This window comes from Paramormyrops kingsleyae, chromosome 23 (assembly GCF_048594095.1).
Source record: "Paramormyrops kingsleyae isolate MSU_618 chromosome 23, PKINGS_0.4, whole genome shotgun sequence".
Taxonomy (NCBI): Eukaryota; Metazoa; Chordata; class Actinopteri; order Osteoglossiformes; family Mormyridae; genus Paramormyrops; species Paramormyrops kingsleyae.
In genome coordinates, this window is record NC_132819.1 from 10,312,857 (window position 1) to 10,328,337 (window position 15,481).

Consider the following 15,481-nt stretch of genomic DNA (forward strand, 5'->3'; position numbering starts at 1 on the left):
AAGAGGCGTTTCCGTACTTAGGCGCCTCGGCTGGGTACGTAAGGATCGAGTCAGTCTGGCTTCAGGTTCTTCACTAAACTGCGATCGCAAGGCTTTGCTCATCCAAAATGGATCTGAAAAACCTACATTTCGTTTTTGTGCTTTTCTCAACTATAGGTAAGAAATATAATGTTTTATGCATTGGAGTGAAAAGTAATTCTGGCTTGGGATATGCGCAGAAAAAGTGAGCGGTCCCACCTAACAGGCTGCTCTTTTAAGACTAACCTTTTAATCTTTTACAAATGGTTTATAATCAAGTTATTAATTAGGTTGTATCACTTTGTAAATAATTAATAGACAATTATAAACAAGTTATAGCACCGTTTTTCAAAATGTATTGGTAGCTACCATTTAAAAATGGCTAAATGGAGCATTATTGTAAAGTGATAGCCTACCAAGTGTGCTTTTTACCCATTTGTGCCGTATCCGCATTGAACTTTTCAGTCTGTTTACAGGTTTATTTATATTCCGATAACTGATAATGACTATCGTGGTATTTGATCTGGGTCGTGTTTGGACTGAACCTACAGTATTAAGGCTGAGGGACGTAACTAAACTTTGAATTTTGTGATGAGATTTACCATATAAACAGGACCCATGTTCAAAAAATAGATCACCAAATGTTCCCTACAATGTAATAAAAACCTGTTATTTTGACGTTGTGGGGACCATTTTTCAGGTCCCCACAAGGATCTGTGAATGAAATCAAAAAAAAAAAAGGTCGCGTACTTAGTTTGGTTACTTATGGTTATAAGGTTAGGGCTGGTTAGGGGTTAAGGTCGTCATGTTAGGATTAGATTAAATTTCCCCCTTAGAAATGAATAGAGAGTCCCCACAAAGATATAATTACAAACCTGTGTGTGTGTGTGTGTGTGTGTGTGTGTGTGTGTGTGTTTCAATGTCAGTCGCGATGAAATTCAAAATGCAGCTTGTTTCTCCCTTAGCATGTTTTATTTTTGCAGTTTGGCTATAAATAAATATCACAAATGGTTGTGATCCCTGGACTGGTGGGCTGACGTGACGTCATGCCGTGATGCTTTGTGGTTTCTGCTGTGTGATATGTCTCCTTTGGCTTTTCATTCCCCAGGATGCTGCGTCGGACAGCAGACCACTCTCGTGAATGGCATCGTGGGTGGCAATGCAACTCTAAGCATCATAAACCCCCCTTCGCCGCTTCCAAGTTTCGCCACCGCTGTTTGGGTCACCAGCCAGAGTGGACAACGTGTACCTGTAGCAAGCTATGTTAACCAACACGTTAAGTTCGGGCCCATATACGACGGCAGGGCAACTCTGGACATCACCACAGGGTCCCTGCAGATCAACAAGCTCACGCTGACAGACTCGGGACCTTATGATGTTACTCTGATTTTTAGTGATGGCACCATGCTGCCGCAACAGAGGGTCCTCAAAGTTTATGGTGAGTGGCAGCTGATTGTGTTTTATGGAGAGCTGGTCGAAGTTCAATGGTGGCCTGGCTATGATGAGCATCTGGGAGACCAGGTAGGGTAGGCACAGAGAAGATGATGTTGGCAGGACACAGCTTAATAATTTAAATGTAAAGGTAATTTTTTTTGCCAGAGGGCTGAAGCCAAATTAAATATTGGGGAGTTCATGTTCTCCCCATGTCCCCCAGTTCCTACAGCCCTGCAGACAAGCTAATTCAGAACACCAAGGAAGGCATTTATATGCCCCACACCAGGGAATTCTCATTTATAAGCTGAGAAGAGGAAGCATTTGTTTCTTTTAACCTCATTTAGACTTTCGGAAGTTAAAGAAAGGGTTAGGTCGTAAATCAGCGGTGCGTCACGTAGAAGAGCGAGTAAGCAGAGGAGCTGCATGAAGTCCACAGGCGTTTCTGAAGGTGTGGTAGCTCTCTGGCTTTGACAGGGCGTTGCCTGAGCACAGGACTCCGTGCTGAATAAACATCTCAGTGGCACAGCCCGCTTTAGCCGCCGTTTGTGAATTTTCAGACAGTCCCAAAAGTGTTTTATACTGTGACTGTGCAGTGTCCATGTTCAACTTAAACCACACTGAAATCCTATGGATATGGTGCACTGTTTAGTGAATTATCTTCTGTCATGATAATACGTGCACATTTCTGACAGGTGCGGGAGAGATTTCTACTATTATTATGATTTATTTTGTTACATGTCTGAAAGTGATTCGATCAGGCTACATTTGTAGTTATATATGGCTGGACACAGACTCTGGCCTAAGTGGCATGTGGAGAAGGTGATAGTGTGCAGTTAACACGCTCTGTCTATGGTGACAGTGTGCAGTTAACACGCTCTGTCTGTGTTTCCTGTTCCGCAGAGCCTGTCACTGCTGTGTCCGTGACAGCCAACGTGACCAGCGCTGTCGAGTTCAATGACACCGTTAGCCTAACCTGCACGGCTCAGGGCTCTGACCTCTTCTTCCAGTGGTTTAACGGCAGTTCTCAGATCATGCCTAGTGACCGTGTGAGCCTGACCAATGGCAACAGCACGCTGGCCATCTCCAGCATCCGGAGGTACGATCGGGGTCCTCTGAAGTGCACGGTGCAGAATGTCTTCACGAGCCAGAGTGCAAACTTAACTTTGGACGTCAGCTGTAAGTCCCTCTGAAGCTCGGCCTGCCGTCACACTCCACAGTCAGTTCAGTATCACAGAACTAAGTCACAACAGAAAGGAACCATGAAACCTGAAAGATATATTAGATATATTTGCTTTCATTCAAATTCCTGTATCTAAGATACAGGTTTTCAGTTGTCACCGTTGAACCTGTGTGTTTTGCGGTTCATTTGAATGCCACGGCTCTGACATAATTAGTCTTTTCCCTTGGCTGTTATTAACCTCTACTGACACTTAGGCTCTGCTTACTGAAATTCTTCAATGTATTGGAATGTAACATGACCTGTGTATTTCAGTTGGACCCGAAAATATTTTGGTGACTGCAACTCCTCAATTAAAACCACTGACCTCAGGGTCCAATGTGACCCTAAACTGCTCAGCCCAGTCCAGTCCTGCTGCATTATTCTCCTGGGCTGTCAATGGAAACGTGCTCAAAGATGTAGGCCCAGTATACAAGCTGGATAATGTTGCTGTAGACAAAAGTGGCAACTACACCTGCTGGGCCTACAACGGCAAGACGCAGCGGTACGCGGCCTCCCAGAGCGTGCAGCTCACCTTCCATGGTGAGTCAGCTGGCGTTCGTGGCCATCCTCCGTAGCGATGGGCCTGCTAGCCCTGCCTGCCCAGGCTAAGTGCACACACGTGAAAGCTCTTCTTCTCTTCGTCTGTTAGAATATTCACATGAATGGTAGGAATAATGTTTGAGTGGTGTGTCATTGTTAACGTGTCATTAAATGATTTCTTTATGAAGTGTGCTTCAGGAGATTTTTATGCTTTTCACTTTAACACCCTGGGCGTGACCGTTCATGCGCGTTACTGTCACTCGCCACTGTCTCACTGTGCACTCTGCCTTATATACTCCTTAGTTACAAGCTGCAGGATTATATAACCGTATCTGTGTTGTTTTCAAAGCTGTATTCTTTACACCGACTTTATAATTTCGTAGTTTCTGCATCCTAAAGCCTATTGTGCATTTCTAATTAACCTGACAGCTAAAAAGTATTTAACTCTACACAAGTGGCATCACCTTTTCATCTGTTTGCTGCTGGAGTACCTGGGGACATTATGGCTGATTAACTCAGCTAGTTGTTCCCTGTTCGGAGACGCTGCACTCCTTTCACCAGGCTGCAAGTGTAAAGTGCTGTTCCCTCCTCCATGATGCTTCATATTCACACATAGCGCCCTCTCGATAGCTGCTCTCTGAGCGAGTGTGGCAGGCAGTAATTCCAGTAATTCTGTGAATGCAGACACCTGTTGTTTATGGCCACTATCAGTTCTGAGGATATTACATCACAGGAAAGCGATAATTCACATATTTGTCTGTCAGCTCCTTGACACTCTGTTTCGGTTTGGCCTTATCTGTGACATGGCCGTCACAGCCGTGCTAGGAGGGACTCGTCCAGCCTTTCCTGCTGCTCTTTTAGTGCTTCCCCGTCACACTGTTTATGTCTATGGTGTCATTTCCTTGGACTGTCCTCATTTATTTGGTGATTGAAGATCGCCACTGAGCACTGGGATTTCATCTGCTCTTCCTTGTGATCTCGTCTGTCCCTGTGCAGAGAAAGTATCTAACACGAAGATCGTGGGCCCATCAACGCCGCTTATAGCTGGCAATAGCTCAGCTAACCTGACGTGTCAAACCACATCTGGCTCCCTCAACACCATGGAGTGGCAGAAGGATGGAAGGCCACTGGTCCCCAGCAGCTCTGTCACCATCTCTGCAGATAAGACGTCCGTATTCATCAGCCCTGTCCAGCGAAAGGACCACGGCGAGTACCAGTGCAAAGTCACCAATCCTGTCAGCACAGACACCGCAATCTACAGATTGAATGTCACTTGTGAGTATAAAGATGATGTCTGCATTGTGACTTTGTCCCTTTGGAACCATACTCTCTGCATACTGGCTTTTCCTCACATTGGATTCCAGCTTCCTGCTATATTGGGAAATAAGTGGGCGTTTGACACATGCTGGCCTCTCTCTGTCAACGTACCAGGAGCCCAACATACAGCTATACTAACAGCTGTTGTGGGGCTACAAAAATCACGCTATTCGCACCCAGGACCAAGCCGTTTCTACGCAAGTGTTTAGCTTTAGGTTCCCAGTCTCTCTGATTAGAATGTTTTCTCTTTCATGGCATGCCTGGTCATATCTAATCTAAGCTTAGCCGGGTGTTTCTGTGCAGACACATGTGACATGTGTGTGCGCAGTGATTCGGGGGGGGGGGCACCACACCCTGTGCCAGGCTTCTAACACTCCAGTCCTTCCATAAAATTAATTTCTGCAGCTTTTTCCCATGCGGAAAAGAGTGAATGGAGAAAGGGAATCTGTGAGTTCTTTTGGGCGGTATTTCAGTTACATGCAGCAATTGGGCAAATCCGAAGTCCCATTTTCCGACTGAGAAGTGCACCGTGCCTGTAGGGGACGGCTGGTGTTTATGCCCCGAGAGCAAACAGAGGTGGCAAAAAATTCAGCAACTGAAAAATAACTTGATTGGCGCAGCGTGAAGGTCCCCTGGCGAGGCGTGATTAGCTTTAACGGACGGAGGTGTGTTACAGACGGCCCGGAAAAGGCCCACGTGGACGGACTGGAAGCAGTGGAGGTGGGCAACCTCGTTCACCTCGACTGCGTGGTAGAGGCAGCACCTGCCTGCAACTTCACCTGGAAGTTAAACGACACGGTAAAGGCTGTGACGACGTCGAAGTACATCATAGAGAGCACTGCGTACAGCGACACCGGGAGCTACACCTGCAAGGCCTGGAACGTGGTGACAGGCATGACCGCCTGGTCCCAGCCCCACACCCTTACTGTGAATGGTGAGGCGTCACGCAAAGCTGGCAGTGCTGGCTCCGGGGGGGGGGCAGGGGGCGGCGAGGGGCCTTAGAGAGCCCAGCACAGGGCGGGACGACCACAACAGTCCATTTAGAAGCATAACCTTCCAGTCTAACAGCTTTTTGTTCTCTCTTGCCACTAAAACAAGCGTTATCTGGCAACCAAGGTGCCACAGCAGGTCACGCCATGGGGGGGACATTGTGCCCCCCCAAATGCCTCCCACCAAAGGACACCATCTTTTGTTTGATTTAAACTGAATATTTTTTAAATGTAGCCATTCATCCTAAAACAAATAAGCCTGGTCTACCCCCGGCCCCCCTGACAATTTACCCCCCTACAAATATGTTTGTGTTTATATGCTACTTTATGTTTGATTTTATATGCTACTTTATATATTTGTGTTTATATGCTACTTTATATATTTGTGTTTATATGCTGCTTTATATGTTTGTGCTTATATGCTGCTTTATATGTTTGTGCTTATATGCTGCTTTATATGTTTGTGTTTATATGCCACCTGAACTCTGCAGTAATGAGTGCAGCATATCACCCAGGTGCTGCTGTATGTATCAGGGTGGCGTTTTAAGGCCGCATTGCCAAGTGTGACCCTGCCTTGCGTTTCTGCCCAGAGAAGGGAACCCTGCCGGAGCCGCTCTCAGGGGGGGCCGTCGCGGGCATCATCATCGGGGTCCTGGTGGCCGTCATTCTCATCGCCATCATCGCCAAATCCCTCATGAAGCGCAGGAAGTAAGTGCACCTCCTCAGGCTGTGCAGCCCTCCCCCAGGTCTCCTCCTCGCTCCTGCTCACCCGGCGCCTCATTCTCCTCTCCTCATTCCCACTCCTCCTGCATCTGCTTCTGCGTCTCTGCATGCATTCTGCTGCTGCCCTTCTCTGTGGGGTGATCACTCTTCAGGCAGAATATGAGGGATTTTAAGGAGGGTTGGAAAATGAGCTGGTCCAGAAATACTTCATTATAATATTGTTTTTTTTTTTGGAATTTAGAAATATGTTGAAACTTTGACAGCTATGCTGTTTTTTATCTGACCCACTGATTCGCAGTCATCTTTACACCTTTATATTATATGCCTGACTAGGCAGTCATAACTGAGCCTTTATTAAATTAAACTTTAGGATACAGAAATACATTGGATATTTGAATGAATACAGCTGTGACTATGATTTTTTTCTGTTTAATCAATTTTTTAGTACCTAATATCTTAGTTTTTACATATTATAATTATATAATTTTCTTCTTTTAACCATAAAAATATTTAACTGCTTTCTAATATTATTATTTAAAAATATGGAGATTTAAAAATTATATTTATTTATTTAATATTATTTATTTTTATCAGCAAAACTGATGCTGTAATGACCGTAAAATACTGCACATTCTCAAGCTGACATTAGTTGTGTGTAGTATCAGTGGCAGATGTGAGATGCAGCGGCCATAGCAAACCACTAGCGTGCTTGTAGCAGGATAAGATTTATGCAACAGGATACCATTTATGCTCCGAAGATTTCCACATATTATTAGGCATGACAAATGAAGGGCGTTATTCCCAGAATTATTCAGGAATTCAATTATTCTGCAGCACCTAGTACGTTTCACAATTGACAGGAGTGAGTCAGGCATGTGGGATCAGAGAGGATTATGGGATTGTGGGAACCCTCACCAGCAGGTTTGTTTGTTTACCCCCAACAGCTCCATCGGTTTTCAGTTAGAGACGCAGGAAGGGTGCAGTACAGAAAAACTGTCTCGCTCACCCAAAAGGCAAAAGGCAGGGCAAGGCAAGTTTATTTAGACAGCATAAGTCAGACATAAAAAAGCAATTGACAGTGCTTTACAGATGCACAGGGTTACATTAACTTAGAAGACATTAAAATCACATTTTATAGACAATAAGAACAAAAACAAATAACTAAGAAGAATTAACGCTGTAGTGTATAAATAATGCTGATCTCATTTGAAAAGCTGCAGCAAACAGTAATGTTTTAAGGCCTGATTTAAATGAGCTGACAGTGTTAGCAGACCTCAGGTCTTCAGGAAGCTTGTCCCACAGACAGGGAGCATGGAAACTGAGTGCTGCTTCACTCTGCTTGGTCTTGATTCTGGCAACACTGAGTAAAGCTTTCTCAGATGACCTCGGGGGTCTTTTCTGTCCAGCTGCTCAGGATGTGCTTATGGTCGTGGTGGAAGTTCTTTCACAGCTTTGTCTCTGTCAGTGACACTTAGGGCTTTTTAGGCCAATGCTGTCCGCAGTACTACCTGCTAATGCACCAGCCACATTTGCAGTAAGCAGGGCTTTGGGGAAACATAGAGAGACGTTGCCCATGCAAATGCGCACGATGACTGTCTGTAGGCAGACAAAGACTTCATGGGATAGACCAAATGTAGTCTTTAATGGATGTTAAAGCCAGCCGCCCAGGAAGTGCCGCAGAGAGTGCTTGACTCACACTGCCTGCTTTCCATGGCTTCTGCTGATATAATTGCACTGTCCGTGCCATTAGAATCAGATTACATTACATTACTGTGCATAGATTTAGCAATGTGTTTGTAAACCCTGTAAGTGCCATGCAGGACAGTAGTTGATGATTGGAGGTTGCACTTCATGGCGCTACGCTGTGTTCAGCCACACATACTTCACCTTTTTCACTGGATCTGCTTCCCAGAAACCTGCCTCAGAGCAGTGCCTGCTGCCATGTACCTGCTGTACAGCTGCACTGGACAGAAATTGGTAATAGACCTAAGAAGAAAACAGGACTATATTCCAAAAGACTGGTGTAGCCATTCTTCCTCAAGAGTTACTTCGGCCATGATGGATTAAGGCTCTTGGTGTCTTCATTGTGGCAGATTCGTTAGACTGCATTCCAGCAGAGTTGCAACAAGCTGCACAGGAAGATTCCTGTCCAAATGTCAGGCCCCACCTCTTTTTCCGTTTAAAACAAAATAAGATGAAGAGGAATAAAAGTGACAAAGCAGGGACACACGATCTGTAGTTTGTTCCCTTAAGAAGCCAGATGAGCAAACAGATTGATCCAAACACTTGAGTAAATTGAGCAGAAAGCTATTGTTTGTCAGGGTTAGGGTCTGTGACTCCTGAGTTGTCGCGTATGTGGGGGTGGGGGTGGGGGAGAGGCTAGACGAGGTGCTGTAGGAAGGAGTTTGCGTATGCTGGGAATGTCTGTCATGTCTGCACAGGCCCTCTCTCCTCAGTACCCGTCCTCCACGGTCGGTTCTGTAGCTACAGCCGCAGGGAGAACCTCCACCTAACACGGCCCTCAATGACTGTCAGTTTTTTTACATTCTGTGTCTTAAAAATTCTTTTCAGAAGTGCACAGCTCAGGGTTTGCTAGACACACCCGCGAGGATCACGCTCTTGGTGACTGCGCTGAAAATGCGTCAGAAAACAGTGGCCCGGCGTGGCCGGCAGTGTGGAACCGGCATCCCCGGGGTGTGTCCCCAGGGTGCGTCCCCAGGGTGCGTTCCTGGGGTGCGCTCCGTCTGAGGAGCTCAGCAGAAAGGCAGGCTGCGGACTCGGGCTTTGGTTTGGCCTTTTAAGGTGTGTGTGTTTTTCTGTAGTTTTAGGCATAACATTGTGAACATTCTCAAAACAATGAATTCACCATGGAGTGGCATATTCCTTTGTGTTACCTTAATTACGTATTTTTTAATTACAAACAAAACTAAGGCATTACTAAATATTTTATAGTGGTGCTTTGTTTTGTTAACAGGAGCGTATTGGGGGGTGTTTATTAAGAGGTGACCTTCTGTAGAGAATCCAGTGGTGAGAACCAGCTTGTTCATTAGCCAGCAGCAACAGCTCATGGTAGATTTACTTACACAAAAATGTTCTGAGGGCAGAAAGAAAAATGATTGGTCCAGAGAGATAATCAATGGGATTATTGAGTAGGTGGGTCCAAGCAACTAGAGGAGGTGGGACCAACCAATTAGATGCCTTGGACCCACCTCATCAACAATCCGATTGGTTCAGAGAGATAATGAATCATTTTTCGTTCCGGCCTCAGAACAATTTTGTGTAAGTAGAACTCCCATGAGCGCAGCAAGAACAAGAGCAAACTTGGATAGTAGCTAGCTATTAAGAATGAACCTCCCCCCGGAGGTGACATGAGGGTCTCCCTCAGAGTGAGCCCCCACCCCCACCCCCCCCCCCCCCCAGCCTGCATTAACCCTCACAGATTGTCAGCTGCTGCTTTTCTAACACATTCTTTGCAATTTAACCAAGATAAACCTGATTTTTCTAAAACTACAAAAAACACATTTAGTTTCACCTTAATTTACTAAACACACATTTCATTCTTTTATTTACATTTATTTAACTTGAACTATAAATCAGTAACATCATTTCAACTATACATAAAACTATACATAAAAACACAATAATACACACAATAATACAAGGTATTCAGTGCATAATTTATAGTGCATATTTAAGTATAAGGAGTATCAGTTTCTAACACATTACCAATTAACTGACATGGAATTTTATTTAGATATAAGGTGTAAGTTATCCTGCTTTTCAAATATCATAAAAAATAGAACATGATTTTTCTTCATTCATTCAACCAGTTACTTAACAAGTATAGGATGCCAGTCCATTACAGGGCACAGGGCAGGGGACACCCTGGACAGGAAGCCAGTCTATTACAGGGCACAGGGCAGGGGACACCCTGGACAGGACGCCAGTCCATTACAGGGCAGGGGACACCCCGGACAGGACGCCAGTTCATTACAGGGCAGGGGACACCCTGGACAGGATGCCAGTTCATTACAGGGCACAGGGCAGGGGACACCCTGGACAGGACGCCAGTCCATTACAGGGCAGGGGACACCCAGGACAGGACGCCAGTTCATTACAGGGCAGGGGACACCCTGGACAGGACGCCAGTTCATTACAGGGCAGGGGACACCCTGGACAGGATACCAGTTCATTACAGGGCAGGGGATACCCTGGACAGGATGCCAGTCCATTACAGGGCAGGGGACACCCTGGACAGGAAGCCAGTCTATTACAGGGCACAGGGCAGGGGACACCCTGGACAGGACGCCAGTCCATTACAGGGCAGGGGACACCCCGGACAGGACGCCAGTTCATTACAGGGCAGGGGACACCCTGGACAGGACGCCAGTTCATTACAGGGCAGGGGACACCCTGGACAGGATACCAGTTCATTACAGGGCAGGGGATACCCTGGACAGGATGCCAGTCCATTACAGGGCAAGGGACACCCTGGACAGGATGCCAGTTCATTACAGGGCAGGGGACACCCTGGACAGGACGCCAGTCCATTACAGGGCAGGGGACACCCTGGACAGGACGCCAGTCCATTACAGGGCAGGGGACACCCTGGACAGGACGCCAGTTCATTACAGGGCAGGGGACACCCTGGACAGGACTCCAGTTCATTACAGGGCAGGGGACACCCTGGACAGGATGCCAGGCCATTACAGGGCAGGGGACACCCTGGACAGGAAGCCAGTTCATTACAGGGCACAGGGCAGGGGACACCCTGGACAGGACGCCAGTTCATTACAGGGCAGGGGACACCCTGGACAGGATGCCAGTTCATTACAGGGCAGGGGACACCCTGGACAGGATGCCAGGCCATTACAGGGCAGGGGACACCCTGGACAGGATGCCAGTTCATTACAGGGCACAGGGCAGGGGACACCCTGGACAGGATACCAGTTCATTACAGGGCAGGGGATACCCTGGACAGGATGCCAGTCCATTACAGGGCAAGGGACACCCTGGACAGGATGCCAGTTCATTACAGGGCACATACACACATACAAACACACACATGCACACTGTGGGCAGTGTGGTGACATCGGTTTACCTAACCGCATGTTTTTGGACTATAGGAAGAAAGAGGAGTGCTGCACAAACACTGGGGAGCTGGCGGAGTGCCCATCCAAAAGCTGCACAAACACTGGGGAGCAGGCGGAGTGCCCATCCAAAAGCTGCACGAACACTGGGGAGCAGGCTAATGCTGCAGATACAGAGAGCTAGGGAAAGACGTCATTCAGCTGTATGAGGACATGGCTCCACCCACATGACTTCACCCACTGTTCCATAGCATTGACAGTTATGCTAATTTCACACAGATCATATGCAAATCAGTTGCAGTTGCACAAATTCTCTACAGCCCTGTATTCAGTCGGCTGCATTACTGTGTCAATAGACATGGTTTTTCGTATAGTACGGGTATCATTTTTGTGCCTGTCAATAAAAGAGCATTTAACAATTCAATTCCGGTTATAGCTGAACTTTAAATTCTTTAAATTCAGTTTTCCATAATGAAACCACTGGAAGAAACATAGATCTACTAGTGCATGAATGAGGAGGGAGGAGCTTTGAAACACTGCAGCACACAGAGGTGTGCGTAATGTAGTGCACAGTGTACTTCCAGGTCATAAAAAGCATGTCATTGAATAAATTGAATAATTGAATAACTAGTCCTTTGTTGTCCAATGTAGCTCTCACCTGGATTTGTGTGCTGGATCCAGTAAGACAATTGAAAGGTCTGTCTTCTGCTTGAGATTATCATTGATTTATATTGTGGCATGTCTGTAGTTTTTGATTGCACCCATACAGAGTATATGCCCTGCTAGAAATCATTCTTCCTTTATGCCACTACAAGGGAGGTGTTTCCTGTTTGACGAGTAGAAATCTCTAAAGGAATGACAGTTGGGAAAAAAACAACTAAGTGCTTTGCAATAACCGGATAAATGAAGTTTAGGGAAGCCAGATCATCTTTTTAAATCTGAATTGTCTTAATGAGCGGCCAAAGACCTTGCATGGATTATGTTACATATTAAATTACCAATGGAGTTACAGACAATAACAAGTGTTTCATGGAAGTACCTGCATACCCTCTCAAACCTTTTCTGGTAAATTCTATTTCTGCATTTGTTGAATATTTTGAAATCCAGATTTTTTCCGTGCAGCTTAATAGGCTTTTCTTTCAGAGCCTTGCATCAATGTTCTGCTGCACTGGTATAGATTGTGAATGAATCATCCGGCAATATGACTCCAAATGTACAGTAAAGTGACTTGTACTGTATTTGTGAGATAAGAACATTTGTTACTGAGCCCCAAGCTACAGAGCTCACCAGGCTGGGCAGCTGAACCAGACTCTCCCTGGATGAATCAATGAATAATTGCTAAATCTCATTTGTGACACATCACTTACAGTACTGACATCAGCAATCATTGACTCAATAGTCTCTCTGTTGCCTGTGCTTCTTTTCAGGATCGAATCACCGTACTAGCATCAGCGAATGGGTAAGTCACAGCTCCACGTTCCGGTAGTGTGAGCTCATTTTAATATGACATATATGCTGCATTGTTGGTTCAGGTTTAGCTGCTTGCCAGACATGCAGCACTGTTTGCTTTCTATGGCACTCCCCACACGGTGGCTGCTCTGCTCTCGGCTTTGCCACGTCCTCTAAAGGCAGGACAGTGCTCCGGAGCACAGTTGGCCCCGTGACGGCCTTCCTCACTGGCAGGTGTGATTTGGAGTCCGTGTTCATGTTGCGAGCTCAAATGTGATCTGAAACAGAAAGTGGAGGTTTTGGGGCTGAAAGTGGCACAGGGTAAAGCTCTTCCTCAAAGGCTATGGTTGCCGCTTATTTATTCCTGCCAGAGAAGGCAAAAAACATCCCAACTATAGCTAAACAGCACATTGTGAGATTAACATGGCAATCGCTGCCGGGAAGAGTAAGAGAGAAAAATTTGGTGTCCATCTACAGTTCTGCTGCTGTCTGCTCTTGAACCCTGGGTGCATATGAAGTTGCTGACACCTGGCCTCTCTGTCTCACCACCTAGGAGATGGACTGATGCCTTCGTCATGTATGACACTGACCCCCCGCCCCCACCGCCACCCCCACCCCCATCCAAGCCCCGCTACTGCATTCAGATGTACGACCAGGCAGGACTCCTGATCAAAAAGATGGCCAAAAAAGCAATCAGAAAATAGTTTTCAGCCGTGCAATAGGCTCCTCCCACTTTTGGTGACCTTCCCTTTGCGCCTTTTTTGACTGGCACTGAAGGAGTGAATCTGTGCCCAGCTGCCTGCACTGCCTCCTCCTGCTGGAGCAGTGGAGCAGCCTGATTTCACACCTGACTGCCCTGGCTTGCACGTATTTGCACTGGAAACTGCAAGGCTCTCCCTGTACATCAAGCCCTCGTGAAGAGATGCACAAGCGTCACCTGTCATCCAGCAGCGCAGCAGAATCCAGCCAGTCCCACTCCGCCTGTGCGACCTTTTTATCAATGGACTGCCTGTGCCGTATGCAAGTTACAGCAAAGATGGCAAGAGTCAGCACGTCTGTTTTGGGTAAATCAGTAACTCTTGTGGAGGGAGATTCTGGGTGCCGGGCTTTGATGTGAATGCTACAAACAGAAACGCTTCCTACATAGCAAAAATGTTAAAAATGGATCAATGAAAGCAACTTCTGCATTTTAAAACCACGAAAGTCACTGATGCGATAAGCAGGCACGTGAAATGAATATAGTTTTTTAGAAGGTGGCAGGTTATGTGTATTTTGTTAAAAAGAAAGAAAACTTTGTTTTGAGAAATCTTTTGTTTTAAGGTCATTTCTGGGTACTGTATGTTTACTGAATTCTCCACCAACTGAACTGGTTTTTTGCTTTTACCTTCAGTGGTTTGCGCCTCTTGGTATTTCGCCCTAAAGTATGCCCAGCTTGTTTACAGACCCAAGCTTTTAATGTCATTTGGTCTGTGAGGCGGCATGAGGGTCATGTGGAGGTGGAAACCTCATGCCCACCTACATACGTCTGAGAAGGAACTGCACAGCAGGTGGCCCTGGCTAACGAATGAATGTTCATTAAAGTGAATTGTAATACTTAGCTTGCTGCTTCTGATTGACCCCCCCCCCCCCAAAAAAAATCCAAAAATATTACTTCACCCACCATGTGCTGTAGACACTTCCCGCGCTTGACCTTATTTATTGGTAATGTCAAATAATGTGTTGAATGATACTGTCCAGTTCTGAGTTCAATGCATATCAATGTATGAAACTGCAAGGCATTATAAAGAAACTGCAGTGAGCGTAACAATAACTTGTTTATCAGATGCCAGAGATAAATCACTGTATCAAGGTTCTTAGGACGATGCCAACAACATTCCAAAGAAATAAAAATATTACTAATGACTCACCGTATAAGATTTTCAATTGTAAAATTTTTGTTATGACGATTTGACCTGTTTTTATATGTTTCTGCGAAGCACTCGGACAGCTTTTCTGTGCTTTTCCTCCAGTGCCTTCAGAGCAGGGTGGCTCGGTGCTCGGCTTGCGGGTCTTTGTTGACGTTGGGGGGGTTGTGCTGCCCTGCTATCTTACTGACGGAGGTGTGGCTCTTTGGCCATGAATGGTCCCCTTTGGCTGTCGCGCTACATTAGATCACAGTAGTTGGCGGAATGCAGACGTTACTGTGTTCTGTCAGGCCAATTAACGGGTGCTGATTGAGTCCCCCGAGGCAACACGGCACCTCTCCCACATCTGGGAGGTGTAGAGGCGCTGTGAGATCCCTCTGTCAGCGTCCCAGTTGCCCTCTGCCACTCCCCCCTCTCCATGGCTGCTCAGAAGCAGCTCAGAAAGTCAGTGTGCCCGGGGGCCTCACGCCGGGGAGCAGTTGATAGGTGAACGTGACACCGGTAGTCTGTCGTTTCTCGCTCTGCTAGCCGACGCACAGGTTTCCCGCTTCTCAGCCAGGGCCGCCTTCTTCCTCAGCCAGCTGTTCCCAAGGGCCAGGCGGATCCCACACGATGTCCTCTCACTTTTTTCTCCAGGCAGGCTTGGGGAGCCTATCTCTGACTGACGGCACACTGAATACCTTTAGCGTTTTATCGGGGGAGCAGCCAAAGGAGGAAGAAACTTTTGTCAGGTTCACACACACCGAACAAAAAAAAGTCAGCTGGATCCTGTTGGTATTTTGTAGCAGCTTGGATAGA

General features: G+C 46.4%; 1 protein-coding gene across 6 annotated transcripts; it reads left to right on the top strand.

Annotated features, from left to right (window-relative positions):
* Positions 1-14,681, top strand: LOC111839716 (cell adhesion molecule CEACAM1-like). Of its 6 annotated transcripts, XR_002837170.2 has the most exons (11): positions 1-156; positions 1,127-1,456; positions 2,353-2,628; positions 2,945-3,211; positions 4,208-4,486; positions 5,205-5,462; positions 6,108-6,225; positions 11,367-11,533; positions 11,982-12,026; positions 12,758-12,789; positions 13,333-14,681. XR_002837170.2 is itself a non-coding variant. In XM_023803906.2 (10 exons), the coding sequence occupies exons 1-9, from the start codon at positions 108-110 to the stop codon at positions 12,774-12,776; spliced, it is 1,641 nt and encodes a 546-aa protein (XP_023659674.1). In that variant the 5' UTR covers positions 1-107; the 3' UTR covers positions 12,777-12,789; positions 13,333-14,681. The 6 variants fall into 6 exon arrangements, 4 of the variants coding, with proteins under 4 accessions (XP_023659674.1, XP_023659675.1, XP_023659671.1 ...); XR_002837169.2 differs by having other exon boundaries at positions 11,367-12,026; XM_023803906.2 differs by lacking the exon at positions 11,367-11,533.
* The last annotated feature ends 800 nt before the right edge of the window (positions 14,682-15,481 follow it).

What these genes read in the sequence shown, in the direction of transcription:
- LOC111839716 (XM_023803903.1), top strand. Translation starts at nt 108, where the DNA reads ATGGATCTGAAAAACCTACATTTCGTTTTTGTGCTTTTCTCAACTATA. An exon ending in CGTGCAGCTCACCTTCCATG is followed by an intron (nt 3,212 to 4,207) that starts GTGAGTCAGCTG and finishes GTCCCTGTGCAG; the next exon opens with AGAAAGTATCTAACACGAAG. An exon ending in TCCCTCATGAAGCGCAGGAA is followed by an intron (nt 6,226 to 11,366) that starts GTAAGTGCACCT and finishes TTTGGACTATAG; the next exon opens with GAAGAAAGAGGAGTGCTGCA.